Source organism: Lepidochelys kempii, chromosome 20, assembly GCF_965140285.1.
Source record: "Lepidochelys kempii isolate rLepKem1 chromosome 20, rLepKem1.hap1, whole genome shotgun sequence".
In the NCBI taxonomy this organism is placed as follows: Eukaryota; Metazoa; Chordata; order Testudines; family Cheloniidae; genus Lepidochelys; species Lepidochelys kempii.
The window spans coordinates 2,929,874-2,956,813 of record NC_136399.1 but is presented as its reverse complement, the minus strand read 5'-3'; the positions used below and the strand labels follow the sequence as shown (position 1 = coordinate 2,956,813).

Below are 26,940 nucleotides of genomic sequence, written 5' to 3'. Positions count from 1 at the left end.
AAAAAGCAACTCCACAGAAAAAAAACCCCACACTTAAACCTTCCTCAAATCACCCGCCCCCCCCATGCCACACCAGTGCCCCCCCCATGCATTCACGTCACAAATCAATAAAATATTTTTAAAAAACCTGCATCAAACAATTTCAACCGAAGACACCGTCACGGCCAGCAACGCCAAACCCCCCCCCAGCACTAGTGTCAGCAGGACCCCCCCCCAAAGGTGGAACTTAACGCCCAGAACATGAGCAGCAAAACCCACAGCTGAGCCCCCCCCCCAACCCCCCTGCACCGGCCAGGGGGCTGGGAAACGACCAGGGAATTTGTCTTCTATATTTTTTTTAAAAAAAGGAAACTTACCAAAAAAATTCATGAAAAAGAACAAAAATCTTCAAACGCAGCCATTGTGGGAGGGGGGCAGCCACAGCCTGCGGCTATCTTGGGGCTCCCCTGGGGCTCCAATCCCCCTCCCCACCCCGGGGGCCGAGATCGGCCCAGTGTGTCGGAGCCTGTCGGATTTCTGCACCGTTCCTGAGGCCCAAGAACCGGATGCCGCCAAGTCCCAGCGTGGCTTTGCTGCGCCCACGGGGCTCCCCGGGTCCCGGGTTCGAGCCCAGCAGCACCAGCACCAGGCACCGCAATGCAGATTAAGGCACCGCAGTTTGCACGGGGCGGGGCCAGGCGAGGCGCCAGACGCCTGTGGATTTGGGCATTTTGGAGGCCAACCCCCCTTGCCGATGGGCCCAGCGGGAAGCCGGGGCTTTTATTTAGAATGGGAGGGGCCCGTGGGCAAGAGCGGGGCTCAGCATGCATTATGTGGGGCAGCCTTTCTGCCCCCCTTTCCTCTGTGTTGGCACGTTTGGGCCTTAGTGTCTAGGGAGGAAAGAGAGAGCCAAGCTGCAGGGCCCCTCACCCTTCGGGGCTGGGGCTTGCCAGGCCAGTGCTGGGCCACCCCCAGGAACCTTGCAGCTGGGGGGGCGGAGGTAGCGTCTGCTGTTCCCCGCCCCACCCCAGGCTGGCTGGATGCCCCCCTGGCTTCCTGCTGTAGGGACGGCCATGCGGGCAGCCAAGGGGTGAACAAGAGATGGGGTGCTGGGGGGAGGGTGCATTGCCCCAGGGAGGAACGAACGGATCCCACCCTGGGGGAGATTGACCATTAAAGTCGGATCTCCTGGCCCAGGCCCCCCCAACCTTGCGGTGGGGACGTGTGTGCGCAGAGGAGCTTAAATTGCTCTCAGGTGCCTGTGGGGGGTTAACATTCAACTTGCCAGGCCCCAACCATTCTTCACCCCAACTGGAACAGGGAAGTGAAAACCCCTAACTGGTGTCCACCCCTCCGCCCCACCCAGAATCGACTGGGAGGGGAGAGATGCGCTTCCCCCCCCCCCCACACACACACCATCTGCATAAATCGTCCATTGCGCCCTCTACAAACCCCTTGGCCGGGGCTGCCTTCTCCCTCCAACCCCGCGCCCCCCCATTCGTCTGCTTCTCTCACTACAACACAACTCACTCGCGCGTGCGATACGAACATCACTGATTGTCAGCTGCATAAGAGCTATTTTCTCCAAGGGGCAGGGCGGGCCAACCCCCCAGCCCAAGAGGGTTAGGACTGGGGTGGGGGGGTAGGGGTTCTGAAGGGGAGACGAGCAGGGATGCGGGGACCCCAAGTATGTCCCTCAGAGAAGGGGCCGGCCTGTCTGTTTCACAGTCTATCCAATGTAACAGATATTGGGGGGAGGGCAGGATTGTGCCAGCCTGGGGGGGGGGTCTATCCAGTGGGGCAGGGGGAGGGTTTAGCACCATCTGGGGGGAAGGAATCACAGCAGAGCATTTCACAAAGGGCGGGGGCCGGGGGGGGGAAGTTGTTTTGAGAACGTGCGGATGAGTTTAAAGTGCCTGGTACCTTTAAGAGCTTGGTCTCCAGGTAAAAGAGATTTGGGGGTCGGGGATCGGGAGTGGGGGCGCGGCATTCTGGTTTATTGCACTTGTCCTGCCTCCTGCTATGGCATGCGTAGGGTGGGGGGGGGGGATCCAGGAGGGGCTGGGATGTGCATAGAAATGAGATCCCCATCTGCAGCAAGGGCAGCATCAGCTCTGCCCCCCCAACCCCCAAAAAGCCACCACCCAGCCCCCCCTTTTGGGAAGAAGGGGGGCAATCCAGCCACACCCAGAATCCAACCAACCCCCCCCACAAGCTTGGGTGCGGGGTGGAGCCCCATCGTCCTCCTGTGGCCTGTGCCGACCGGCTGTTCCTACCGCAGTGAAGAGCAGCGGGGGGGGTTGTGTGTCACCAGTCGGCTGTCCCCCCCCCCGTGCATGGATCCCAGTGGTGGGGGGGGCAGGGAGGTCACCACGACGGCAGAGTGGGGTCTGCTGGCACGGTCTGGAACGCGGGCAGCGAAGGCACTGTGTATCCCACAGGGCGGACGGGGCTGAGCCGGTGCCGGGTCCCCTCGGGCTTTCGGTGCGTAGGGAGGGGGGGCAGACCGTGGATTCCGTCGCCGGGGCGGAGAGTCCGGAAGCACAAGACGTCACTGGTGACGCAGAAAGCGGCACAAGGCTTTTGGAAGGGGGGCGAGGGCCGAGTCCGGAGTCCTGACCCAGGCGCGGGGTGAGTCCACGTCCGTAGCATCCAACAGGAAAGGACAGGGGCCGGAGCAGAGACCACGAATCCCCCCAGTCCAAGCTGGAGTCCAACACGTGCAGTAATCCTGTCCGGCGAAGCTCAAGCAGGGAGAAGATTAAGGATCCTAGAGGTTTCCTGGAGCTGTGTCCTGGCCCAGAGTTTGCGGCCAACTTTTCCCCTGCCCAAAATCCTGCCAGCCAGTGCCCGATGCAGCGTATCTCCCGCCTCATCCTCCCATTGGAAAGTCACGGATTCCTGCCAGGCTTGTCTCATTAGATCCTGGGTTTTTTTAGTGTTTCTTTTTTCTTTTCTTTTTTTTTTTTTAAAGACTTTTTCCTTTTTTATAAAACCCGGGAGAAAAAAAGCAAAAAAACAATACAATAAAACGTGGGGCTTTTTTTGTAGGTTTTTGCGGCGTGTTTTTTCTTTTCTTTTAAAGCAACCCCTTCCCCCCCCCGGGAAAAATTCTTTATCCTACAGTGGCATTGAGGCGTGGAGAAGCGTCCAGAGGGGAGCTGCGGGGGGGGGGTGGGAAACGGGCGGAATCCGTCGGGGAGCAGTACAACCAAAACCAAACCCCCCTCAAAATAAACCTGTTCAAACGTTGCATATTTTCCCTTTAAAAAAAAAGAAAAGAAAAAGAAAGGAACAAAAAAGTAATCCTTAATTGACAAAAGAAAACGACGATTGTCCCAGAGAGTTGAATCTGCAGCCTCTCCGCTCCAGGGCAGCCAGATCCACCCACCTGGATCAACCCTTTCCTTAAAGAACCACCCAGAAAAAAGGGGTTTCTCCAAAACAACAACAAAAAAATAAACCAAACACATTTGTTTTCCTCATATTAAAACAGGCCTCAGTCCGTCTGTCCGTCCGCATGGAGTGGATCTGGTGACCCAGCCCCCCCATTCCACTGCTTTGGTTCCTTGGTGAGCAGAGTCTATTGCCGGGTTTTTTTGTTTGTTTTTTTTACAAAACTGTTTTCTTTGCAAAAGAAAGAAACGAACGAAGAAAAAAAAATGGATTCGATCTTCTAGATGCAGCACAAATCAAAGAGGAGGTGGCGTTCTCCCTCGGGGCGAGTGCTCGGAGCAGAGACGCCTGGTCCAGCTGAAGAGGGAGAGAACGGTTCACTGATACGGGGGGTTGCAGTGAGCCGAGGGGATAGGCCCCATGTCCCATCCCCCTGAGCCAGCCAGTGTCCACCCTGGGGCTGGATCAGACCTGGCACCCCCTACAGGGGAAAGGCCCCGTGCCCCATTCCCTGACCCCAATGGCCAGCCAGCCTGCCCCCCTGGGGCCAGATTGGGGCTGGTGCCCCCTGCAGGGGAAAGGCCCCATGTCCCATTCCCTAACCCCAATGGCTGGCCAGATTGGGGCCAGCGCCCCCTACAGGAGAAAGGCCCCATGTCCCATTCCCTGTCCCCCATAGCCCACCAGTCCCCTGCCCTGGGGCCAGATTGCAGCCAGCGCCCCCTACAGGAGAAAGGCCCCATGCCCCATTCCCTGTCCCCCAGAGCCCACCAGTCCCCTGCCCTGGGGCCAGATTGCGGCTAGCGCCCCCTACAGGAGAAAGGCCCCATGTCCCATTCCCTGTCCCCCATAGCCCACCAGTCCCCTGCCCTGGGGCCAGATTGCGGCTAGCGCCCCCTACAGGAGAAAGGCCCCATGTCCCATTCCCTGTCCCCCATAGCCCACCAGTCCCCTGCCCTGGGGCCAGATTGCAGCCAGCGCCCCCTACAGGAGAAAGGCCCCATGTCCCATTCCCTGTCCCCCAGAGCCCACCAGTCCCCTGTCCCGGGGCCAGATTGCGGCCAGCGCCCCCTGCAGGAGAAAGGCCCCATGCCCCATTCCCTGTCCCTCATAGCCCACCAGTCCTCTGCCCTGGGGCCAGATTGGGGCCAGTGCCCCCTACAGGGAAAAGGCCCCATGTCCCATTCCCCCCCCCGCCAGCCAGTCTCCTACCCTGTGGCCGGATTGGGGCCAGCGCCACCAAGAGGGACAGGCTCTCATCCCTTGAGACCGCCCCCCCAGCCCTTACCTGCCGTTACTTGCTGTACTGATAGGAGTAGGCGGCGTGGTCTGACGGAGACTCGACAGCCACTTGGCTCTGCTGGCCGCTGTTCTCCTGAAAGGCAGCCAAGCCCAGGGAGCTTAGGGGGGTGGGTGGGAGTGGCCTCCCTGTTTGGCCCCTGCACCCCCTTCCTGACCAGCCTCTTTGCTCCAAGCCAATGCCCCGTGCTGACCTGATGCCAGCTGGAGACAGGCGTCCCCGCCACTTCCTGTCCTAGCCTGCCAGGGCAAGGTTGCTGTGTTGGCTGCTCAACAGCCGTCATACCCCACCCCAGAGGTGGCTGCATTTCAACGCAGGGTGCGTGATCCCCGGGTTCCTTACTGCTGCGTCAGCTGTCCAGCGGCTGCCACGTCCCACCCCAGAGGCGGCTGCCTTTCAGAGGTGGGTTGGGAGGCGTAGTGTGGCGAAGGGGGGAAGGGGAGATTAGAACCCGCAGCTGACGGATGTGGCAGGGGCTTGCCCCTCCAGCTGCGCCCCCGGCCTGGAACAGGGCCCTTACCTCAACTGAGATGCTGGAGGAAGGCACGGGCGTGTACTGAGGGATGTAAGCTCCTTGCAGGGCTGCTGCCGCTGGCATGTACTGGGGAGGGAGAGAGGAGAAGTCAGGGGGCGGCTGGTGCCCAGAGGAGCCCACGCCAGTGCCGGCGGACGGGGGCCTTACCGTGCCAGTGCTACTGAGGGAAAGGTGGCCCAGCTGCTGGGTCAAGGGGCCCATCATGGAGGCGGGCTGGATGGAAATGGTGTGGTCCATGGTCGGCGTCAGCACCGTCCCCTGAGGCAGAGAAGAGAGAGGTTGGAGAGCGGCCGGCGGGGCTGGGAGGAGAGAGACCTGGCAACAGGGGTGCTAAGCGCTACGGGAGCCGGTACGGCCAATCAGCACAGGGCCGGGGGCGGCGCCTGGGGCCACGGGAGCCGGTACGGCCAATCAGCACAGGGCCGGGGGCGGCGCCTGGGGCCACAGGAGCCGGTACGGCCAATCAGCACAGGGCCGGGGGCGGCGCCTGGGGCCACGGGAGCCAGTACGGCCAATCAGCACAGGGCCGGGGGCGGCGCCTGGGGCCACGGGAGCCGGTACGGCCAATCAGCACAGCGCCGGGGGCGGAGCCTGGGGCCACGGGAGCCGGTACGGCCAATCAACACAGGGCCGGGGGCGGCGCCTGGGGCCACGGGAGCCGGTACGGCCAATCAGCACAGCACCGGGGGCGGAGCCTGGGGCACGGGAGCCGGTACGGCCAATCAGCACAGGGCCGGGGGCGGCGCCTGGGGCCACAGGAGCCAGTACGGCCAATCAGCACAGGGCCGGGGGCGGCGCCTGGGGCCACGGGAGCCGGTACGGCCAATCAGCACAGCGCCGGGGGCGGAGCCTGGGGCCACGGGAGCCGGTACGGCCAATCAGCACAGCGCCGGGGGCGGAGCCTGGGGCCACGGGAGCCGGTACGGCCAATCAGCACAGGGCCGGGGGCGGCGCCTGGGGCCAGCTGAGAACCGGGCACCACAAAGGCCCTTTCCCTGGTGGGAAGGCTGTACAGGAAATGATGTCAGAGACCACACAAGGGACAGGAAGTGATGCGTATAGTCAGTCAGTATCATTTCCTGTTGGCAATGAAATCCCGGTGAGCAACAGGAAGTGATGCATTTGGGCCCCACGGCTACCAGGAAGTGATGTCAGAGCATTGTCATTGGCCCCGCCCTGCAGCTGCCCCCCTCCCCGGGCCCGGAGACAGGGGAGCCGCCCCGAGGGGTGGGGGGCTGGGCCGGGCCTCACCGTGGGCTGCATGAGGTACGACTGGTGGTGCATCCAGGACGGGCTGTGAACCTGCGGGCGAAGAGGGGTGTCAGCGGGGCCCAGCTGGGGGGTCTCACCCCGACACGGCCCCCCAGCCCCCGGCGTGGCCCCCCCAGCCGGGAGTCTCACCCCGACACGGCCCCCCAGCCCCCGGCGTGGCCCCCCCAGCCGGGAGTCTCACCCCGACACGGCCCCCCCAGCCCCCGACACAACCCCCCAGCTGGGGGGTCTTACCCCGACACGGCCCCCCAGCCCCCGGCGTGGCCCCCCCCAGCCAGGAGTCTCACCCCGACACGGCCCCCCAGCCCCCGACACAACCCCCCAGCTGGGGGGTCTTACCCCGACACGGCCCCCCAGCCCCCGGCGTGGCCCCCCCAGCCGGGAGTCTCACCCCGACACGGCCCCCCAGCCCCCGACACAACCTCCCAGCTGGGGGTCTCACCCCGACACGGCCCCCCAGCCGCCGACGTGGCCCCCCAGCCAGGGGTCTTACTCCGACACGGCCCCCCAGCCCCCGACACGGCCCCCCAGCTGGGGGTCTCACCCCGACATGCCCCAACAGCCCCAGACACAACCTCCCAGCCAGGGGTCTCACCCCGACACGGCCCCCCAGCCGCCGACGTGGCCCCCCCAGCCGGGAGTCTCACCCCGACACGGCCCCCCCAGCCCCCGACACAACCTCCCAGCTGGGGGTCTCACCCCAACATGCCCCAACAGCCCCAGACACAACCTCCCAGCCAGGGGTCTCACCCCGACACAGCCCCCCAGCCGCCGACGTGGCCCCCCAGCCAGGGGTCTTACTCCGACACAGACCGCCAGCCCCTGACATGCCCCCCCAGCCCCCAACGTGGCCCCCCAGCTGGGGGTCTCACCCCGACATGCCCCAACAGCCCCAGACACAACCCCCCAGCCGGGGGTCTCACCCCGACCCAGCCCCCCAGCCCCCAACACAACCCCCCAGCCGAGGGGTCTCACTCCAACACAGCCTGCCAGCCACTGACACGGCTCCCCAGCAGAGGGATCACGCCCTGACAGGCCCCCTCAGCCTCAAACACAGCCCCCCAGCCGGGGATCACACCCCAACACAGCCACACAGGCCCTGACACGGCCCCCTTCCCCCTTGGCCAGGCCCCCAGCCGCCCCCCCGCGCTGGTACCTGGTAGGAGGACATGGGCGACGGGAGGTAAGGGGCGAGCGTGGTCTGAGCAATCATCCTATTGGGCGCCAGGCTGTAGGGGGTCGGGTAGAACCTGCGGGGGGAGGAGGGGGACGGGCGTCACGGGGTTAAACTCCACGGCGGGCGGCACAGAAGGGGGGAGAGGAGGCAACCCCCCCCCCAACACACACAGGAGAATGGCCCTTACGGGGTTAAACTCCCCTGTGGGATGCACAGAAAGGGAGTGTGGCCCCCCCCAGCACACATAGGGGGGAATGAGGGGGGGAAGGACACAGGGACTCACCCGTTCTGCAGAGCCGTGGTGGGGTCGTAGGTCAAGGTCATGCCACTCTGTGGGGACACAACACCTGGCTCAGGCCTGCCCAGAAGCGCAGCCCCCCACCCCCAGTTACAGGAACCCCCCCATCCTGCCTCCACGACCCCCAAGGCAGCCACTGCCCTGCCACAGCATCTCAGGCACTGACCCCCCCACCACACCCCCCAGACGAGAAGGGGCTTATCAGCCCCACACACACGTCCATGTCTCCCCCCAATATGGTAGAGAGACCCCTCCGCCAGCTCATGGGTTGGGGGCACACCAGAGTTGCCAACTTTTTAGTTGCACAAAACCGAACACCCTTGCCCTGCCCCGCCCCTTCCCCGAGGCCCCGCCCCTGCCTCGCCCCTTCTCTGGGGCCCGATCCCCCATTCACTCCAGCCCCCCTCCCTCGGTCGCTTGCTCTCCCCCACCCTCACTCACTTCCACTGGGCTGGGGCAGAGGGTTGGGGTGCAGGAGGGAGTGAGGGCTCCGGGGTGCAGGAGGGGGCTCCAGGCTGGGGTGGGGAGTTAGGGTACAGGAGGGGTGTGGACTCTGGGAGGGAGTTAGGATACCGGTTCCGACATGGGAGCAGGGAGTTCAGGATGCAGGCTCCAGTCAGGCAGCGCTTACCTCCGTCTCCCCACCTGCCCTGGCTCTGCGCTGCTCCCAGAAGCGGCTGGCATGTCCGGCTCCTAGGCGGAGGGGCAGCCAGGCTGTGCACGCTGCCCGTGACGGCAGACCCCGCCCCCGCAGCTCCCATTGGCCGCAGTTCCCGGCCAATGGGAGCTGCGGAGCTAGCCCTGGGGCAGGGGCAGCACACGGAGCTTCCCTGATTGCCCCTGCGCCTGGGGGCCGGACATGCCAGCTGCTTCCGGGGAGCTGCGCAGAGCCAGGGCAGGTGGGGAGCCTGCTTAGCTCCGCTGCGCCGCCGACCAGACTTTTAACCAGGGTCCCTTTTCGACCGGGCGTTCTGGTCGAAACCCGGGCACCTGGCAACCCTGGGGCACACAACTGAACCCTAGGGAAGGGTTCCTGCAGCCCCTCCTCGGTCCAGGGCCAGAGAGCGGCGGGGGATCTCTCTGGAACAGGGGGAAAAGGGGGCCCCAGGCTGGACAAGGGGCCGATTCCCACCCCCCGGGAGCCGGTCTCACCGAGTCGCCGTCCCGCGGCCAGGCCCGCCCGTTCTGCACGTATTTCCCCTGGGGCTGGCGCTTCTTCTGCCCCCCATCGGCAAACTTGCAAAGCAGCGGATCTGAGGGGGCTGCCCAGAGACAGAGGCAGGCGTCAATCCCGACCCGCAGCCCCCCTGCTAGCCCAGCCCTGGGCTCCCCCCACGCTCTGCCGGGGACCCCCACTCCTGAGCCGCAGCCTTCCCTAGTCCCGACCCACAGCCCCTCTGCTAGCTGAGCCCTGGGCTCCCCCCACGCTCTTCCGGGGCCCCCAATCCTGACCCGCAGGCCCCCCTGCTCCCGATGCACAGCCCCCGTTCCCCACCCCCAGCTCTGCTGGTGCCCCTCACTCCCAACCCGCTGCCTCCTGCTGTCCCGAGTTCGGCCTGGCAGGAGTTAAACCTGGAAGGGAAGGGTCCCAACCCCCAGGAGAGTCACTATATAACAGCCCCTTGCCCGGCTCCCGCTGCCCGGGTTCCCTCTTGGGTGCCCCCCATCCCCGCAAGGCCCTGCCGCCCACCTGGGATCCCCGGGGGGGTCTTGATGTATTTCCCGTTGAAGTGGGTGATGATGGCTTCACACTTTTCTGTGGACTCCATTCTGGTGATGGGGGGGAGAGAAGGCCTGAGCCCAGCGCCAATGCCCCCCAGCGCCAACGCCCCCCTCCCCCTTCCGTGCCAACGACCCCAGCGCCAACGCCCCCCTCCCCCTCCCGTGCCAACGCCCCCAGCGCCAACGCCCCCCTCCCCCTCCAATGACCCCCAGCGCCAATGCCCCCCTCCCCCTCCCGTGCCAACGACCCCCAGCGCCAACGCCCCCTCCCCCTCCCGTGCCAACGCCCCCCAACGCCAACGCCCCCTCCCCCTCCCGTGCCAACGACCCCAGTGCCAATGCCCCCCTCCCGTGCCAACGACCCAGCGCCAACGCCCCTCCCCCTCCAATGACCCCCAGCGCCAACGCCCCCCTCCCCCTCCCGTGCCAATGACCCAGCGCCAACGCCCCCTCCCCCTCCCCCTCCAATGACCCCCAGCACCAACGCCCCCCTCCCCCTCCCGTGCCAATGACCCCCAGCGCCAACGCCCCCCTCCCCGCTCCCGTGCCACTCCAACAGCCACCCCCAGTTCCAACATCCCCCTCCCCATCCCACGCCGACAACCCCCAGCGCCAACGTCCCTGCGCCCACTATCCCTCCCCCCACCAACATCCCCATCTCCTCCCGTGCCAATGACCCCCCCCCAGGGGTGCCCCGGGCTGGGGGCTCTGACCTGGCGAAGCCAACACCGCGGCTGGTGCCGTTGGGGTCACGCAGGACGCGGGTGGAGATCACCTGCCCGAAGGGTTTCAGCATCCCTTCCAGCTCCTGCTCGTCCACGCTGAGCGGCAGGTTGGAGATGTACAGGTTCGTGGGGTCCTGCTCCTGTTGCTATGGAGACACAGCAGTGAGGGGCTGCCCAGCACCCCCCAAAGGGGCCCCCCAGGGTCTCCCCTCCCCTGAAATTGGCTTCTGTGTGGGGAATTACCTCCTCTCCCCCTGCCCCATGGGGCTACGGGTCAGGAGTGAGCTGCAGAGCTGGGGGGAGCCCCGGGCTGGGCTAGCAGGGGCTGCGGGTCGGGAGTGAGGGGCACCAGCAGAACTGGGGGAGCCCAGGGCTGGGCAGGCAGGGGGCTGTGGGTCGGGAGTGAGGGGCACCGGCAGAGTTGGGGGGAGCCCCGGGCTGGGCTAGCAGGGGCTGTGGGTCAGGAGTGAGGGGCACCGGCAGAGTTGGGGGGAGCCCCGGGCTGGGCTAGCAGGGGCTGCGGGTCGGGAGTGAGGGGCACCAGCAGAACTGGGGGAGCCCAGGGCTGGGCAGGCAGGGGGCTGTGGGTCGGGAGTGAGGGGCACCGGCAGAGCTGGAGGGAGCCCCGGGCTGGGCTAGCAGGGGCTGTGGGTCGGGAGTGAGGGGCACCGGCAGAGTTGGGGGGAGCCCCAGGCTGGGCTAGCAGGGGCTGTGGGTCGGGAGTGAGGGGCACCGGCAGAGTTGGGGGGAGCCCCGGGCTGGGCTAGCAGGGGCTGTGGGTCGGGAGTGAGGGGCACCGGCAGAGCTGGAGGGAGCTGGGCTCCCCGTCCTGGGACAACACCCCAAATTTCAGAACTTCTCCCTGTCCCGGGGCAGGACGGAAAGTCCAAATCTGGCCTGGGAAGAATCGTCCGCAGCTCCGGCCTGGCCTGAGATCAGGCCCCCCCCGCCCCCCAACCCTGGGCCGAGAGAGCCCCATGGCCCCAATTCTCCAGTCGACTTGGCGCCCCCCCAAAACCACCTGGGCAAAGCTGGTGCCCAACCAGCTGCAGGGCGAGTCACAAGCCTGCAAAGCAAGTGTCACATCCTTGGGGGGGCAGGGGACCCCCCAAGGTGGTGGGGGCCCGGGAAGGGAGCTCCTACAGCTGGAACCATTAACCCTTTCAGTGCTTTAGGAGGAGGCCAGTGGCTGGAACGCCCCCCCCCCAACACACACACACCCTCCACACCCCCTAACATCCGGGGCCCTTACCTTTGCCATCTGGGCCTGCACCCCGCTGGCCTTCAGCGCCGTCACGGCCTTCTGCGCCGCCGTGGGGCTGTCGAAATCGACAAAGCCGTAGCCTGCGAAAGAAGGAGGGGCTGTGAGGGGGGACCCAGATCTGGGGGGGGGGGGCAGAGAGGGGGACCTAGCAGCCTCAGAGCAGAGTGTGTCTGTTGGATATTGAGGATATTGAGGAAGTTTTTTTGTCTTAAAGGGCTTTATGGGATATTTTGCTTCCCACCACCCTGCAACCCCCTCACCCAGCGCTGAGAGGAGGCCCTTTTGGGGTGGGGGCAGGCGCTGGGTATATGGGGACCCCTCGCCCAGCACTGAGATGCAGCTGGCTCTGGGGTGGGGCGCAGGGATAGGTTATACAGGATCCCTCGCCTGGCTCTGCGATGTGGCTGGGTCTGGGGTGAGGTGCAGGGGCTGGGTACATCGGGACCCTTTGCTGGAATTTATCCAGGGCCCAGACTCCAGGGGAAAGCAGCAGGGGGGTTCCCAGGCGCCGCTGTGGGGCACCGGGCCTCACCTTTGCACTTGTTGGTCGTCTTGTCCAGGATGGCTTTCGTGGAAACGATTTTGCCGTATCTGGGGGGCGGGTATGCCAAAGAGAGGAGTTACCATGGGCATGGGGCAGAGCGGCCAGCGGGACCCCCTAACGGGGCATCCCACAATGCCTGCCACCCCCAAACCTCACCCGGCATGGAGCCTGTGGCTGCCTCTGCAGGGGCTGGTTATACAGGGATCCCTCGCCTGGTGCTGAGATGCGGCTGCCTCTGGGGTGGGGCAGGGGGCTGTTTAACAGCCACGCTGATTTAGGCCAGGAAGTGAAGGCGAATCCTGCAGCCAGGGTGGGGACTGCGGACATTGGGGGCAGAGCTCGGGGAGCTTCAATAAACTTGGGGCGAATTCCCACTGGTGCCAGCTAAGAAAGATCCCCCAGCTGGGAAAGGGTTAAACGAGGAATTCCCAGGGGGCAGCCCTCCCCCTCTCCACAGGCCCCACTGAGCAGCTGCAAAGCCAGGGGTGCCATGGGCTGGGGATCCCCAGCAGGACAGTTTCCAGAACCCCCCCTCCAGCACTGGGGGTGAGGAGATTTCCCCTCCCCCAGGATGCCGCAGCCAATGGGGGGGGCCTTTAAAGGGCAGATGCCTTCTGAGCCCCCCACCACCACCACAAGGCAGGGAAGGGAAACAGCCCATCCCCCCTTCGGGTCAGCCCGGCCGGATTTCCTGGCGGGGAGGGACCTGAGACAGGCAGGGTGGGGGAGGAAATCCGACCAGCTGCCGGACTGACCAAGTCCCTGGCGCTGCGCGGCACCGGGGGACCCCCTGAGCCCAAAGGCAGGGCAGAGAATGTGGCAGGGGCCCATGGCCCTGGATAGACACCAGCCATGGAAATGGGTGGTGGGGAAACTGAGGCGGGGGGGGAGGAGGAGTCAACAGCACAGTTGGGAAGAGAACCCAGGAGTCCTGGTTTCCATCCCTTCCTCCCCCTTCACTCTAACCACTAGCCTCTGCCCCCCTCCCATTTTACCTTTCCCCATGCCTCAGTTTCCCCATCTGCAAATTGGGGCCCAATTAGGGAGGCTGAATTAACCCTTCACAAACTGTGCGGGAGCTGGCAACCCCGCGCACCACAAGGGGGTGAAGCCATGTCACAGCGGGAGGAGCCAGGCCCTGGGAAATCAGGGTGTGATGTGAAACACCCTGTCCGTCCCCGTTCCCCCCCCCCCAAATCCTGACCCATCCCTGAAGGAGTTACCCCCCCACCCCCCGCAGCTGAGAGCAGCTCCCAGAGCCCCTCCCCCCGCGAATTCCTGATCGGAACTGCACGGGCCTGCCAGGGCTGGCGTGGGCTCTGGGCCCCTTCCAGCATTCCCGGCCGGGGTGAGCTGAGGTTACGGCAGCGACAGCCCCCCCCGGCCCACGCCAGCTCCTGGGCCACTGCAGGGCCAGATCCACCCCCCATGGGCTGCTGCCCAGCAGGGCCCCCCATGCCCTCCGGAGCCCCTCATGTCCCCCCACCCCCGGCCAATGCAGAGATCCCGGGGGACAGTTTGACCCAGTCCCTGCTGGGCACTGGACTCAAAGCCCTTCCCAAAATGGGGCGATGGCCCCACGCCGCTGGGCCCAATCCCAGCTCACCAGGGGTTTTGGCAGAGCTGGGGGGGAGCCCAGGGCTGGGCTAGCAGGGGGCTGTGGGTCGGGAGTGAGGGGCACCGGCAGAGCTGGGGGGAGCCCAGGATGGATTCTTGTTCCCAAAGGAAACCAGTGGCTGCGGTGATCTGGGAATGCTGGGGGTGGGGGGGGGGGAGACGTGTGGGGGGGTGTCTCTGGCTCCGTTCAGAGCCCCTGACAGAAGCAGCATTGGCGGGGGGGGGACGAGCCCCGGGGTTGCGGCCGCATCTCAGCCTCTGGCTAAGGTCTAAGGGAGCGTCCAGGGTACCCCATGTGCCCCACGTGGGACACCCCCTTGTCAGATCCCCCATCTCCCGCCCACCCCATTTGAGATAACCCCCTATCTCCCGCCCCCCCATGTCAGCTCACCCCCATCTCCCGCCCCCCCCACATCGGACACCCCCCATCTCCTGACCGTCAGACCCCCCATCTCCCGCCCCCCCACGTCAGACACCCCCGATCTCCTGCCCATCAGACTCCCCCATCTCCCGCGCCCCCCCCACATCGGACACCCCCCATCTCCTGCCCGTCAGACCCCCCCCCACCGTCCCCCATTTCCGCACCCTATCAGGGGGATGTGTCGGCCCCGTATCCCGCCCTGATGCCCCCCGGGGGGAACCCTCCCTCAGGGGTTCAGACCGACCCCCTCCCGGGAAGCAGCCAGCCCCCCGCCCGGCCCCTCCCCGCGCCGTACGGCTGGCACAGCTTGACGAGGTCCTGGTCGGTGGTGCCCGGGTGCAGGCCCCGGATGTACAGGTTGGTTTTGCTCAGCTGGTCCCCGCCGCCCCCGCCGCCCCCGCCCCCGCCGTTGTTGTTGCTGCCGCTGGGACTCGGGGGCGCCATCTGCTGGGCCACTGCCACATAAGGCTGCTGGGAGACAAGAGGGGGAGGAGCTGGTGAGCGGGGGGCGGGGCTCCCGAGGGACGTTGGTGCGGGAAGTGGGATCCGCGGCTGGCTGGCTCACGTTCCCCCTCCGGCTCTTTGAATCTTTCCTCCTGCCCCGGCCTACTTTCCTAATTCCCAGGGATCTCAGGGAGCCGCAGAGAGAGGCTAGCTGCCCCCTCCTTAGCGGGGAGGGGAGAGGGATGGGGTGGCAGGTTGGGGGCAGTGGACAGAGAGCAAAGGGAGCTTCCACTGAACCGAGGCCGGATTGTAACAACCCCCTGCCTCAGGCTGCTTCCAGAGCGCGCCGTTCCCCCCCCCCTCCCCGCGGTGCTGGGGACATGCAGCCACCCCTGGGGAGGAGCATGGCGGGGGGCTGAGATGCCAGGGTGACCCCTCACTGCGTTCCGTGACGCTCACAGGGGGGAGGGCAGGGCTGTGGGTTTCAGGGGCCAGCTTGGGCGCTGACTCTGGGGGTGCTCCGGGGCTGGAGCACCCACCGACAGCCCCCGCGATCTGCTGTTCAGCGGATCGCAGGAGGTGCTGGGGGGGGTGAGGGAGAAGACTGGGAGGATCAGGGCTGGAAAGAGGTGGGGGCTTGGAGGAAGGGGTGCAGTGGGGGCGGGGCACGGGGCAGAGCAGGGTGGGAAGGGGCAGGGCTGGGGCTTGGAGGAAGGGGTGGAGTGGGGTGGAACAGGAGGCGGGGTGGGGGTGGAGTGGGGGCTGGGTGTGGGCCAGAATGTGGGACGAGCACCCCCAGGATCTGAGTAAGTCAGCGCCTATAGGGGCCAGTTTAAACCATCCTAGGTACAGTCAATGGCATAAGGCTGGGGGGGGTCTGTGGGGGCTGAGTCTGAGGGGGTCGAACCTGAGGCTTCACCCCCCAAAACCATCCCCCCACCCCCGGAGACAAGTTCTGGGCTCCCCCCTGCAGCTTTGCCAGTGCCCCTCACGCCTGACCCACAGCCCCTCAGCCCTGGACTCCCCACACCCCGCTCCCCCCCCTTTGGTTGTCAGGACTCCTGGATTCTGATCCCAGCTCTGCCATGGCCCCGCCGTGCAACCCTGGATGAGTCCCTTCCCCCACCCGTGCCTCAGTTTCCCCATCTGCCCGGCTGCCTGGGGGAGTATGTTATTAGCACGGCCCTCGACTGGCTGGACCTGCTGGCTCCTCAGGTTTATCTCCCGGCGCAGGACGGCACGGGGAGGGAGGAAGCTGACTCAGCTGCGGCGGGAGGTTCCCCTGCGGAAACCCAGCCGGATTCCTCCAGGGCCACAGCCCCAGCCTCCAAAGCGCCCACCGGCCCCCAGCCCGGCCTCAAACCTTCCAGCCACGCTGAGCGCCCGCCACGAGCCCCGGGCCGCGCTCGCCCCCAGGGGGCGCTCTGGATGCCGGTGGAACCAGCACCCGTTTAAGGCGCCCGCCACCCTGCACAGCAGAGTCAACTGAGGGACTAAGGGATGGGGCCAAGGTCACCGTCCAGAATAGGCGCCAGGAGCCCGGGCTCCCAGCCACCGGCCCACGTGCTCCTTGGGGTTCTGGTGACGCTGGTCGGCCGTTGCCCCGGGCCCCACCAGGACAGAGCCAGAGGGATGCGCCTGTCAGCACCTGGGGCGGAGGGGGGGGGCAGGATTCCTGGGGTGGGGGGGGATTCCTGGAGCAGAGCCTGGGGGGCGGGAACACACACACACACCCCTTGCTGAACTGCAGGCCCCGTGTTCAGTTCAGCCACAGGGCGAGCACAGGTGGGGAAATGCCCCCCACACACACACCCCCAGCTCCCGCCTGCCTGGAACCAACCCCAACTCTGGCCTGGAGGGAGGGCTCAGCCCCTAACCCCTGGGCCGCTGTCAAAGCCCTTCGCAGCTGGAACCCTATCCCCCGCCCCAGACCCAGCAGGGCAGGATGTGCACGGGGGGGGGAATGGAGGGGCCGTGCGATGCACGAGGAGAGCCAGAACGCTCGTGCCCCAGCGTGCAAGGGGCGTGCAATGCACATGTGGGGCCAGGGACAGCAACTCCCTACTCCCCAGGCTGGGCTGTGATTTGCTGAGTGAGGTCACGGGGGCCGGGGGGGGGGATCCGCTTCGCCCTGTGTGGGCGTCGCTCCACATTGCAAAACCGCTGCAGTGTTCAGGAAGGGCTGGCTCAGAGCTCAGGAGAGGCCCAGGGTTGGGAGAGCAGGGGCTGCGGGTCGGGAGTGAGGGGCACCAGCAGAGCTGGGGGGAGCCCAGGGCTGGGTTAGCAGGGGCTGCCGGTCGGGAGTGAGGGGCACCGGCAGAGCTGGGGGGAGCCCCGGGCTGGGCTGGCAGGGAGCTGCGGGTCGGGAGTGAGGGGCAGAGCTGGGGGGAGCCCAGGGCTAGGACAGCAGGGGGCTGAGGGTCAGGAGTGAGGGGCACCGGCAGAGCTGGGTGGGGGGGAGCCCAGGGCTGGGCTAGCAGGGGGCTGGGGGTCGGGAGTGAGGGGCACCAGCCCCTCCCTGCCTCCACCTCAGCCCTCTGCCCCTGCACTCTCAGCCCTTCGCTCTCAGGCTCTGGCTGCTCCTGGGGCCATTGGACCCATGTGATCAAAGCTGCTCCGGTCAGCAGGAGGCCTGTGCTGGCCACGTCTGCCCAGCACCCAACGCTGATCCCACGGGAATGGTACCCCCGGCTTCCCTGGGCCCAGGCGCCGAGAGGCGTGGGACACGGCAGGGCCGCTCACCGTGAGGATCTCCCTCTGCGGAACCCGGCTCCCTGCTGGCAGCGGCACGGGGGGCTGGCCTCGGGGCAGAGCTTGGGGCTGGTCCAATGCTCCTCCCTGGGCAGCCGGTACCAGCCCAGCCCAGCCCGGCACGGGAGCGTCTCTGGGGCGCTCACCCCACTGACAGACGCGGCGTTGGAACTCACCCCAGAACGTGCAGGGCCTGCGTGCATGAGGCCCACAGCATTGGGGCCTCACGACAGCTACAAGTCTAGAACTCAGGCCCCCCTGCTCCGAAAGCCCCCAGCCCCACTGCGTTAATGGGGGACTCTCCAGCAGCACCAAGTAGTATGGGGTCTATGGTCCACCCGTGAGCAGTTCTCGTGCCATCCAGCAGAGGGCAGCGCCAGAGGCCCACATGCACGGGCTCATCAGCAAAACTTTGCTCTGCCCAGGGAGCCCAAAGCCCTTGGCAAATACTAATCTATCAACTCCTCCTTGTGAGTTACTGCTGGGGAAACTGAGGCACGGTGTGGGAAGGGGGTGGGAGGTGCCCGAAGTGAGTCCAGGGCCAGGTGGGAGCAGAGTCGCCTTCACAAAACCAGAGACAGAAATGAGTCTTTCTCAGGACACTAGGAGGGACCCCAAATTGAACAGGATCAGGGCCAGCGCCAGAGACCTGGGATGGGAAAGGGGCCCAGACAGGGTGAAACAGAACCAGGTCAGGGACGAATGTCAGAGGGGAAACGCCCACTTGAGTCTCCCTGACACCCCTTTCCTCATTTGAAGCTTTCCCGATGCACAAGAGAAGGTGATCCGTTTACTGAGCGGGGCGGAGAGCCAGGACTCCTGGGTTCTCACCCCACTTTGCTGCAGGATCTTGAGCAAGACATGTACGTGCCTCAGTTTCACACACACCCCCGTCCCAAGGATTTCTGCAGCCAGCCCACACCTTGTGGTTGAGCTACACCCAATCTTTGCGAAAGCCCCATCTCGAGGTACAGCCTTCCAAGTGACGGAGAAACCCCACATGCCTCGGGCAGCGGGTCCAAGGATCAGTTCCCCTCCCTGTTCACAACCTGGGCCCTACGTCTTGTTCGGGGGGGCTCTGGCTTCACCTCCCAGCCACCAGCTCTTGCTCTGCCTTTGCCGCCGAGACTGGAGGGCGGAAAACCCCCAGTCTCGGCCCAGCCAGCCACGAGGGGCAGGACACAGGTCCACGCAGGCAAGAAAAGAAACACGCTTCAAGCACATGACTTGGCCCCTGCCACGTTCTCAGCATCATGTTTGAACCTGATTATTCTGAGAGGGTGGACGGGACACGAGCTCCTCTCCCCTCCGCTGCTCATTTCACTCCCGGGCTGCGGGAGCCGAGCACACGGTTTCCCCCAAAGCTGCCGGTGGCTTCAGAGAAGCCCAGGTGGTATGTCGGGGTGCAGCAGCGAGTGGACGGAGACAGCTGCCAGGGGAGGGGCGGGAGGTATGACTGAGTTGGTAGTTAAATGGGATGGGGGGGTGCCTGCGGGACGTGGAAAGCAACATGGTACAGCGGGCTAGTTTCACCCACATGGGGGGGCGGGGTGGTTCAAAAAGCCCAGGGGAGTTAGGTGCCAGACTCCTATTGTGTGTCTAACTCCCTTAACCCTTACCAGAATCCTGCCCTTAGGCCCCAGTATTGCAGCACCGTCCCCATAAAGCCGACAGGACTCTGCATCTGGGGGGAGGGCGTGGCCCAGAGACCCCCGGCCACGGCAGATCTCCCCCGTGCCAGAGACGCGGCGTGCCCAGGGCGACAGGAAGCATTAGAGGCAGGTGGGTTTGGAAGAACTGAGGCCACTAATGTAGGTGGGATTGAGAGCAACGGAGGGGGTGGGTTTGGTGAATCGAACGTTGGCAGAGGAAGGGACGTGTCAGGACACCTAGGTTCTCCCCAGCTCCAGGAGCAAGGTTGGTTTAGGGGCCTGGCTGTGAGGCTACCTGGGTTCTTCTCCCAGCAACACCATGGCCCCAGCCTGTGACCTCAGGCAAGTCCCCGCAGTCCCTGGATTTCCCCTCCCTTGTCTCTTCAGACTGGAAGCTCTCTGGGGCAGGGACCCTACGTACAGCGCCTTGCGCCACCAGCGGTTGGGCTGCTACCGCAATACACCCAGGGAAGGAGCGCCAGCCGGACAGAGAGTCTGAAACGGCACAACTTCTGCACCAGAGCTGCTCCGGAGTTTGTCAACCAAACCAGGGAAAACACCGGTTTGTGGCAACCGAAAGCATCCGTGGAAATGCGCCGGTTTTGATGCCGCGGGCTCCCGGGCCAGGGTAGGATTTCAGGTCAGAACCAGAGATGCGCCTCCGCCCCGGAATAGCCAACAGCCCAGTGATCAGAGCATGGCAATGCTGGAAACCCCGATTCCACTCCCTGCTCCGCCTGATGCAGACCTCTGCTTTCCCCAGGCGAGGGCCTTGACCACCAGGCCGTCGGGCCTGTGTTTGCCACTGGCCCAGCCCGTGTGTAATTATTGTACAAAGTGGAACAGCTCCAAGCAGGCAGCTGGAGAGAGGGCTAGCCTGGTGGAGCCCTAAGCTGGGATGTGCCGGCGAGATCGTCAGTTTTCCTCTGAGACGGTAAGAGCTTAACAAATACACGGTTATTGAAGGAACAGTCACCCCCTTGGCTTGGGTTCTTGGCCCGCCCCAGAGGTGAGTGGAATGGAATGATCTGAAGTATGTTGGTACAGCGCCGAGCTCGTAGGCACAAATTGCTTTTCCACCTTGGGGTTGCTTTAAAAAAAGTGGCGGGTCTCCATGTCTTGCCGACGCTCATGATCTTATCGCGAGCCTCACACTATCTGGTAAAAAGAGCAGGAGGACTCGTGGCACCTTATAGGCTAACACATTTATTAGAGCAGAAGCATTCGTGAGCTACAGCCCACTTCATCGGCGGCTGCTCTGAGCACTATCTGGTGTTTCTCTGAAAGACCCGGCTCCGGGAGCCGGAGGATCAGGCGAGAATCTCAGCTTTAATTGGGGGGGGGGGAAAAAAAACCCCAAAGAGTAAATTTCTAACCCTCCTGGTTGCAGGGAAAAACCCTGAAAATGTGACCTGAGTGTGACCCCCCCAGGGCTCAGACACAAGGAGGCTCTGAAGAAGAATTTGGATAAAATCTCCCTGACTTTCAAACCAAACTCATGATTTTGGAGGCTCAGGGTTGGCCCCTCCAGAGTGAAAACAGACCGGTCAGTTTCACACTCCCTTCCAGTCAGTTTCACTCTGGGGATCTCAGGCACTAGAGGGGGCCCTGAGAGGAAGGCAGGGTGGTGGGGAAGGCTCAGTTCTGGGCCAGGAGTCCAGCGAGCTCAGTTCAACTCCTGGTTCTGCCACCACGTCACGGCAGCTCCGTGCCTCAGTTTCCCCAGCTGCAAAACAGCGCTGACGCTGACCTCCTTTGCAAAGCTCTTGGAGATACAAGAATTCGGGGGTGGGGTGGGGGGTTTGCCATCGCTATTAAAACGCTGTTTCTGGAGGAAATATTTGTTCTGAGCTAAAGTTTGGTCAACGTCTCCGAGAATTTGAAAACAAAACCCACCAAAACCGATACAAAACTCACAAACGCGGGAGCCCAAATTTACTGTGACCGTTCCGAAAACCGAGATCACTGTGAAAAAGGGAGCTCCAAGCCACCGCTCCGGTCTGGGTTCACCCACCAGATCCTGCAGAGCCCCTCGCAGGAGTCAGTCGCAGAGGGACAGAACCCTCCAGTGATGCTGGACTAGGCCAGCAGGAGAATTGTCCCCTCTCTCTCTTCCGCCCCCCGCCCGCCACAGGAAATGGTTGGTGACATCACTAGTTATCACCACAACACATGCCTGGGCAGTGATGCCAGCTGGGTGTGGCTGATACCATGACATTCCTCAATGCATTTTTGTTTTTTTTCCCCTTCCAGTGCTACCTACATTTGCAGAGATTTATTGCGGGCTGAAGCTGCTGTTTGGCAGTGGGGCTGCAGGTCAGCCGGGGGTCATAGTCCCCAGCACCCACTGGCTGCGCCAGGTTTGCCAAAGAGTGGAGTTGCCAGGAAGCAATGCCCAGGAGCGGGCATTTTGTACAGTGCCTGGCATACCGGGGTGCCAGCCTATGGCGGGGACGCCTAGATGTTACCGTAAGACACCTAATAAATCACGTAAAGCGCCCCGCAATGGGGCCTTGACTGGAGCACCTGGGTGCTATCCTATTACCCCTAATTAATAATGATATTACAAGGGCAACATTTCACCATACAACTCCCAGTGCGACTCTCTCTCCGAGCCCCTCTTGAAAAACCCGACCACTTGTTTTCGCGCCTTGCTGAGATCTTTGCAAGCTCCAGGCCCGATCTGTGGGTGCGGGGCCTTTGGGAAGCTTGGCCTAGTTGATGTACCCCCAGCGCCCCGTCTCACACAGACGTTTATCCCCGCCAAAGCTCACGGCAGGTCTCAGGAGCGGGAAGGGAGGCACGTGGGGAAATTGGTGCAGGATCGAGGTTCGTTGGACAATTTTTTTTTTTAAACTAACAGAAACATTAAAAACTGTCAGGTATAAAACGAACAGCACCGAGCGCCGCTCCCACAGCATGTGACCGAGGGTGGGCAGGATCATTAACCTCATTTCACAGATGCGGAAGTTGAGGCACAGAGCAAGAAGCGACTTGCCCAAGATGCGAGGACCAGGCCTCCTGGATACCAGGCCATGCTTTACCACGAGGCCACACAGCCTCCCCGTTGCTCAGATTTCCATAGGGACACCTACACAGCCATGTTGTAATTATTCTGCTCAGAACTGGGGTCCCCCCGGGCGCCCCAACACCGCAATTCCTTTTTCAGGCGTGGGGCCTGCCGACTCAGACCCAGAGACCCTAGTCTGGCCTCCTGCATATCCAGGACCACACACCCACATGCCTGTACCAGACCCCGAACCTCTGGCTGTGTCACTGACATCCTCAGATCCTGGTTTCAAGACTCCAAGTTACAGAGAATCCACCATTGACACTAGTTGAAACCTGCAAGTGCCCCACGCTGCAGAGGAAGGCGAACCCCCCCACCACCACCACCAGGGTCTCTGCAAACCTGACCAGGAGGGAAATTCCTTCCTGACCCCAAATCTGGGGATCAGTTAGACCCGGAGCATGTGGGTGAGACCCACCAGCCAGACACTCAGGAAAGAATTCTCTGTCGTAACTCAGAGCCCTCCCCAGCCAGCGTCCCGTCCCCGGCCGGTGGAGATATTTGCTAATAGTTGCAGATCAGCTGCATGCCATTGTGGGCAGTCCCATCAGACCGTCCCCACCATAGACTTAGGTTTTGAGCCCCCCGCTCCCCTTGGCGGGCTGTTCACTCAGGTTACCCAGATAAGCCACTGGGGCAGAGGGGCCTGCTCCAGTGTATAGTGTCTAGTTCCCATTGGGCTCGCAGGAGCAGGTCAGGGCCCCGCTGACCCCAGGCAGCTCGCAAGCGAAAGCCTGTGGGCCCGAGGGTTTCATTTCAAAGCTAACAAGAGGGGCTGGTTCTTTAAACCATGATGTCAAATATCTCTGGGGCCGCTTCCCAGAGCTCTACCAGCCCACACCAAGCGCCATGGGGCCCTGGCCCACGAATGGGGCTCCTGGGTGCTACTATAATAGACCTAAATAATGCACAGCGCCTAGCACCATGGGGCCCTGGCCCATGACTGGGGTTCGTAGCTACGTCTATCCTACACACTAAAGGCTGGGCTCTGACTCAGGTTTGAGCCAAGCCCCACTTCCGTCCACATACAAATCAGTCTGGCTCAGGACCCAGGTCCTAGGACCTGCTGGAGCAGGGGAGTGGGGTCTGAACCGAGTCCCACTGTGATTTAGGTCCCAGCCCTGTCATTTCGCAGTGTGGACGCAGACCCAAGACAGAGGCGTGGATGCAGCGGTGTGGCTGGGAGCCGCGGTTCCAGCAAGCGTTAACCCAGGCGGGTGATGCAGTGCGGACGGATGACCCAGGAAGGGCTCGGAAGCACCGAATCCACAGAGCCGGGTTCCCAAAGCCATGTGGACATCCCAGGAGGCGCCACCCTCGTGCTAACGGACAACGAGGATCCCAGAAGAAGCGCCAGGAGGGCAGAGAGAGGTAAGAAACAGGCTCAGGGCACAGACTGGCCTGAGCCATCACAGGTCAAAGCTCCTGGAGGGGTCACGCTCTAGAAACGAGGAACCGCAGGAGAACAAGAGCGAGACGCGCCCCAGAACAGGAGCCAGGACCTTGCCTGGGAGGGGGAGACCCGGGGCCACATCCGAAGGCTTGTCTACACGTCCCGTGCAGCTGTGGTGTGTAGAGAAGACACTACCCACCCCAACGGGAAATCGGCGCGGTGAATTCACCGCCGCGAGAGGTGGGAGCTGTGCTGCTCACAGAAGCGCTCCTGCCAACAGAGCGCTGTCTACACTAGGTTGGTCTAACTGCATGGCTCAGGGATGTATGTTTCCCGTAGCGATGTAGTTACACCGACATAAATCTGTAGCGTAGACCACGCTGGAGTCTCCCCCATGCCCGGTACGTGCCCTGACCCCTGGGTTACTGTGTGGTCGCTTCCTCCCCCCAGTCCCCGAACATGGAATGGAAACAAATTTCAAAACCTCAACATTTCCCACAAAATGGAGTTTTTCTCCAACCAGCCCCGGTACTGACCCACCTGCTTTACGGCTTACACCAACCTCTTAGCGAGCCGGATGAGCCCAGAGTAGGGGACAGATTATCCCATGTGGGCTAAAGGCAGGATCTTACATCGTCCTCTAAAGCATCTGGTGCTGGCCCCCGTTGGAGACAGGACGCTAGGTGGCCCTGGAGTCTGAGCTGAGTTCCTGTCCACTCGAGATATTAGTTCTAGCTCGACCACAAGATATGGGCTGGGTGCAGGAACAGCAAGATCCTTTGGCCTCTGCTAGGCAGGATTATCTGGCCTTAAAAGTCTATGAAGCTATTAGTCGTGGTAGTTTTATGTAGCAGCTAGAAACTCCGCACCCGGGTCTGAGCCTCATCAACCTGGGCTGCCCAAAACAAAACAGTACCAGCCACCAAGCCACTGGACCCCTTTAAATACGCAAAATCAGTAAGTAGCATGTCTCAGCCCAAGAAATGGCCTAAATCGCAGAGCTCCCGGCAGAGTATTTCCACTCGTTCGAGATGAGTAACTCAGACGGTCAGCAAATTATGAGGCAAAAATTCCCCTAACTTCAGGGAAGACGTATTCTGACTCCCCGCGTCCCCAGCTGCATTACAGACGTCGGGGGTGGGGCTGTTTTGTGGCTGAGAACTGCCCACGTGGGGTGGAGTGGCTGCGTCTTCGGGCGGACCGTGTCCCCCAAAGATCCCGACTGGAAACCCAGTTCCAGATCCCGACTGGAAACCCAGATCTACAAAATCCCTGGACGACGCACTCGCACCCAGCAGCTCCTCCGCAAGGCCACCCACCACTCCAACGACAGTGCGGTGGCGTGCAACACAAACTCGCCCGCCTTGTTGCTCCCCCCCCTCCCCCTCCGCCCCACGGACGGTCACACACAGACTCACCCACACGACCCCCGTGCACGACCCCCGTGCACGACCATCGCACGCGCGCCACCGCGGACCCACTAGAGCAAACTCACCAGCACGTCGTCAGACTCACCGCCTCACACATCCGTACGGGATCTAGGTTACAGGCGCGCACCGCGGCCCCGAACGCACGCCGGGCACCCAGCAGCGCTTACAGGGAGACGCACCGGGCGGGCAAAGACAGACAGACGCCAAAAGCACCCAAAGCGCGTGCCGACACCCCCCCGGACGCTCCCGCCGACAGAAAAGGCTGGCTCAAGTACGCCGCGGACAACACAGGCTCTGATCCCCCAGGCTCGCCCACGCGAACCCGCCACGGGCCCACACGCTCCCCTGGAGAAAGTTCAGTGGGGTGGCAAGTGACAGATCTCGCACGCACAAAGGAATGATTTTAAATCTGCACAGCTGGCTTCTCGGAGCCCTCCACTTTCCTCCCCATCTCCTGCGGTCGTGACATTGGCAGCCTGACTCGGCGTGGACCCTAGGGGTGGGGGTGCGGGGGTGCGGACACTCGGGGTGGGTGACGGGGCCTGTCAGTCATGGCTTCTGGATGGGGAGTTCAGCCTGGCTGGCTGGAGCTGCAGACTCATCTCCAATGCTCAGGACATTAATGTCACGGGGACAAGAGGGGGTGGGGGGAATCCAAGGCATGGTCTGCAGAAGGGAGCCCCGAAAGGGCAGGGAGAGGTCTGGATTACAGAACCTCTGGGTGTAATCTGGGGTCCAAGGGGGGGGTCAAAAAACATGGGGGTGGTATTGGAGGCCCCCTGGTGCTGCATGAATCCCCGCCCCGTGGGACCGAAAGAGGCCAGCTGGTATGCGCTGCTATGGGGGGGGGGGGTAAGGGCACAAGGGTTCTGCCCACCGGGGTGGCGCTGTGGGAGAAGAGGCTTGTGAAGGGCAGAGGGTCTCGCTGGGACTCAGAGACATGAGAATTCACCCGCCTGCCCCCCCCCGCGCCCCAGTCTGCTCTGCAGACAAGGAAACTGAGGCACAGAGGCTTGTCCCCCCCCCCCCACAAGGTCACACTGCCAGCCAGTGGCAGAGCTGGGCATAGAACCCAGGAGTCCTGCTCCCCGTCACCCCCCACTCTAACTCACGAGACCCGACTCCAAATCCCAGATCTAATCCCAGCAAGACCCTAAACCCCCCAACTCTGACCCCAATGCCCAATAACACCCCCCTCGCGTTCTGCCTGGCACAAGGGGGACACAGCCCCTCCCCGACCCCTTCCACAGCGCCCCCCAGCTAGCCCCAGAGCCAGCCATAGCCAGAGGGAGGTGGGGAGCAGACGGGGGTTCCCCCGCTTGGCACCCACGTGCCTCCGTCCATGGGAATCTGGTGCCAGGCCTGGCCTGCCTGGGCTATTCACCCACCAATCAAACCCGTCTCCCCGAACACGGGGACCTCGCTCTGCCCCTGAACCCCGAGATGGAGGTCAGACCCCGCCACCCCCCAGCCCACCCCCACACTCCGGGGCTGGGGGTGGGGGGGACGCGGACGCAGCTCAGCCGGGCCCGGGCGCGGGGGGCGGTGGGGGGGGTGCCCGGAAAAGCGATTCGAGCAGCGCGGCGGGGGGAGGGGAGGGGAGGGGGGGCCCCAGATCTGCACCCTGGGCGGTGCGGCAAGGGGGGCGAGGTGGGGGGGGGGCTCAACTTCCCCAAGTGCAAAGGCTAACTCGGACTGGCCTGAGCCGGGCCCCGCGGCTCACTGGGGGGGTGCAGGGAGCGCGGGGGCCTGGGACCCCCCCCCACTTCTCCCCTCCCGGGGAGCCAAGGGCATTGGGGCGCGCTGGGGCGGGGGGGGGCCAGGCGGAGCCGCTTTTCCTACCTTCTTGCTGGTCTTATTGTAGCCAAATGTGGCGATGGCGGCCCGGGGCTGGACGGAAAGTAACATTTTCCTGCCTAATGTTACGGGCCTGGGAACGGGGCGGGGGGG

At 63.7% G+C, this 26,940-nt stretch overlaps 1 protein-coding gene across 4 annotated transcripts; it reads right to left on the bottom strand.

Moving 5' to 3' along the window:
• Positions 1 to 226: 226 nt before the first annotated feature.
• On the bottom strand, positions 227 to 26,940 carry RBMS2 (RNA binding motif single stranded interacting protein 2). Of its 4 annotated transcripts, none has more exons than XM_073318974.2 (14): positions 26,833 to 26,940; positions 14,546 to 14,721; positions 12,201 to 12,259; positions 11,657 to 11,748; positions 10,393 to 10,550; positions 9,648 to 9,727; positions 9,110 to 9,219; positions 7,943 to 7,989; positions 7,639 to 7,732; positions 6,462 to 6,512; positions 5,358 to 5,468; positions 5,196 to 5,276; positions 4,664 to 4,750; positions 228 to 3,732 (listed from the first exon to the last, which is right to left on the bottom strand). In XM_073318974.2, the coding sequence occupies exons 1-13, from the start codon at positions 26,896 to 26,898 to the stop codon at positions 4,670 to 4,672; spliced, it is 1,206 nt and encodes a 401-aa protein (XP_073175075.1). In that variant the 5' UTR covers positions 26,899 to 26,940; the 3' UTR covers positions 228 to 3,732; positions 4,664 to 4,669. The 4 variants fall into 4 exon arrangements, with proteins under 4 accessions (XP_073175074.1, XP_073175075.1, XP_073175077.1 ...); XM_073318976.2 differs by having other exon boundaries at positions 10,393 to 10,544; XM_073318975.2 differs by having other exon boundaries at positions 14,546 to 14,718.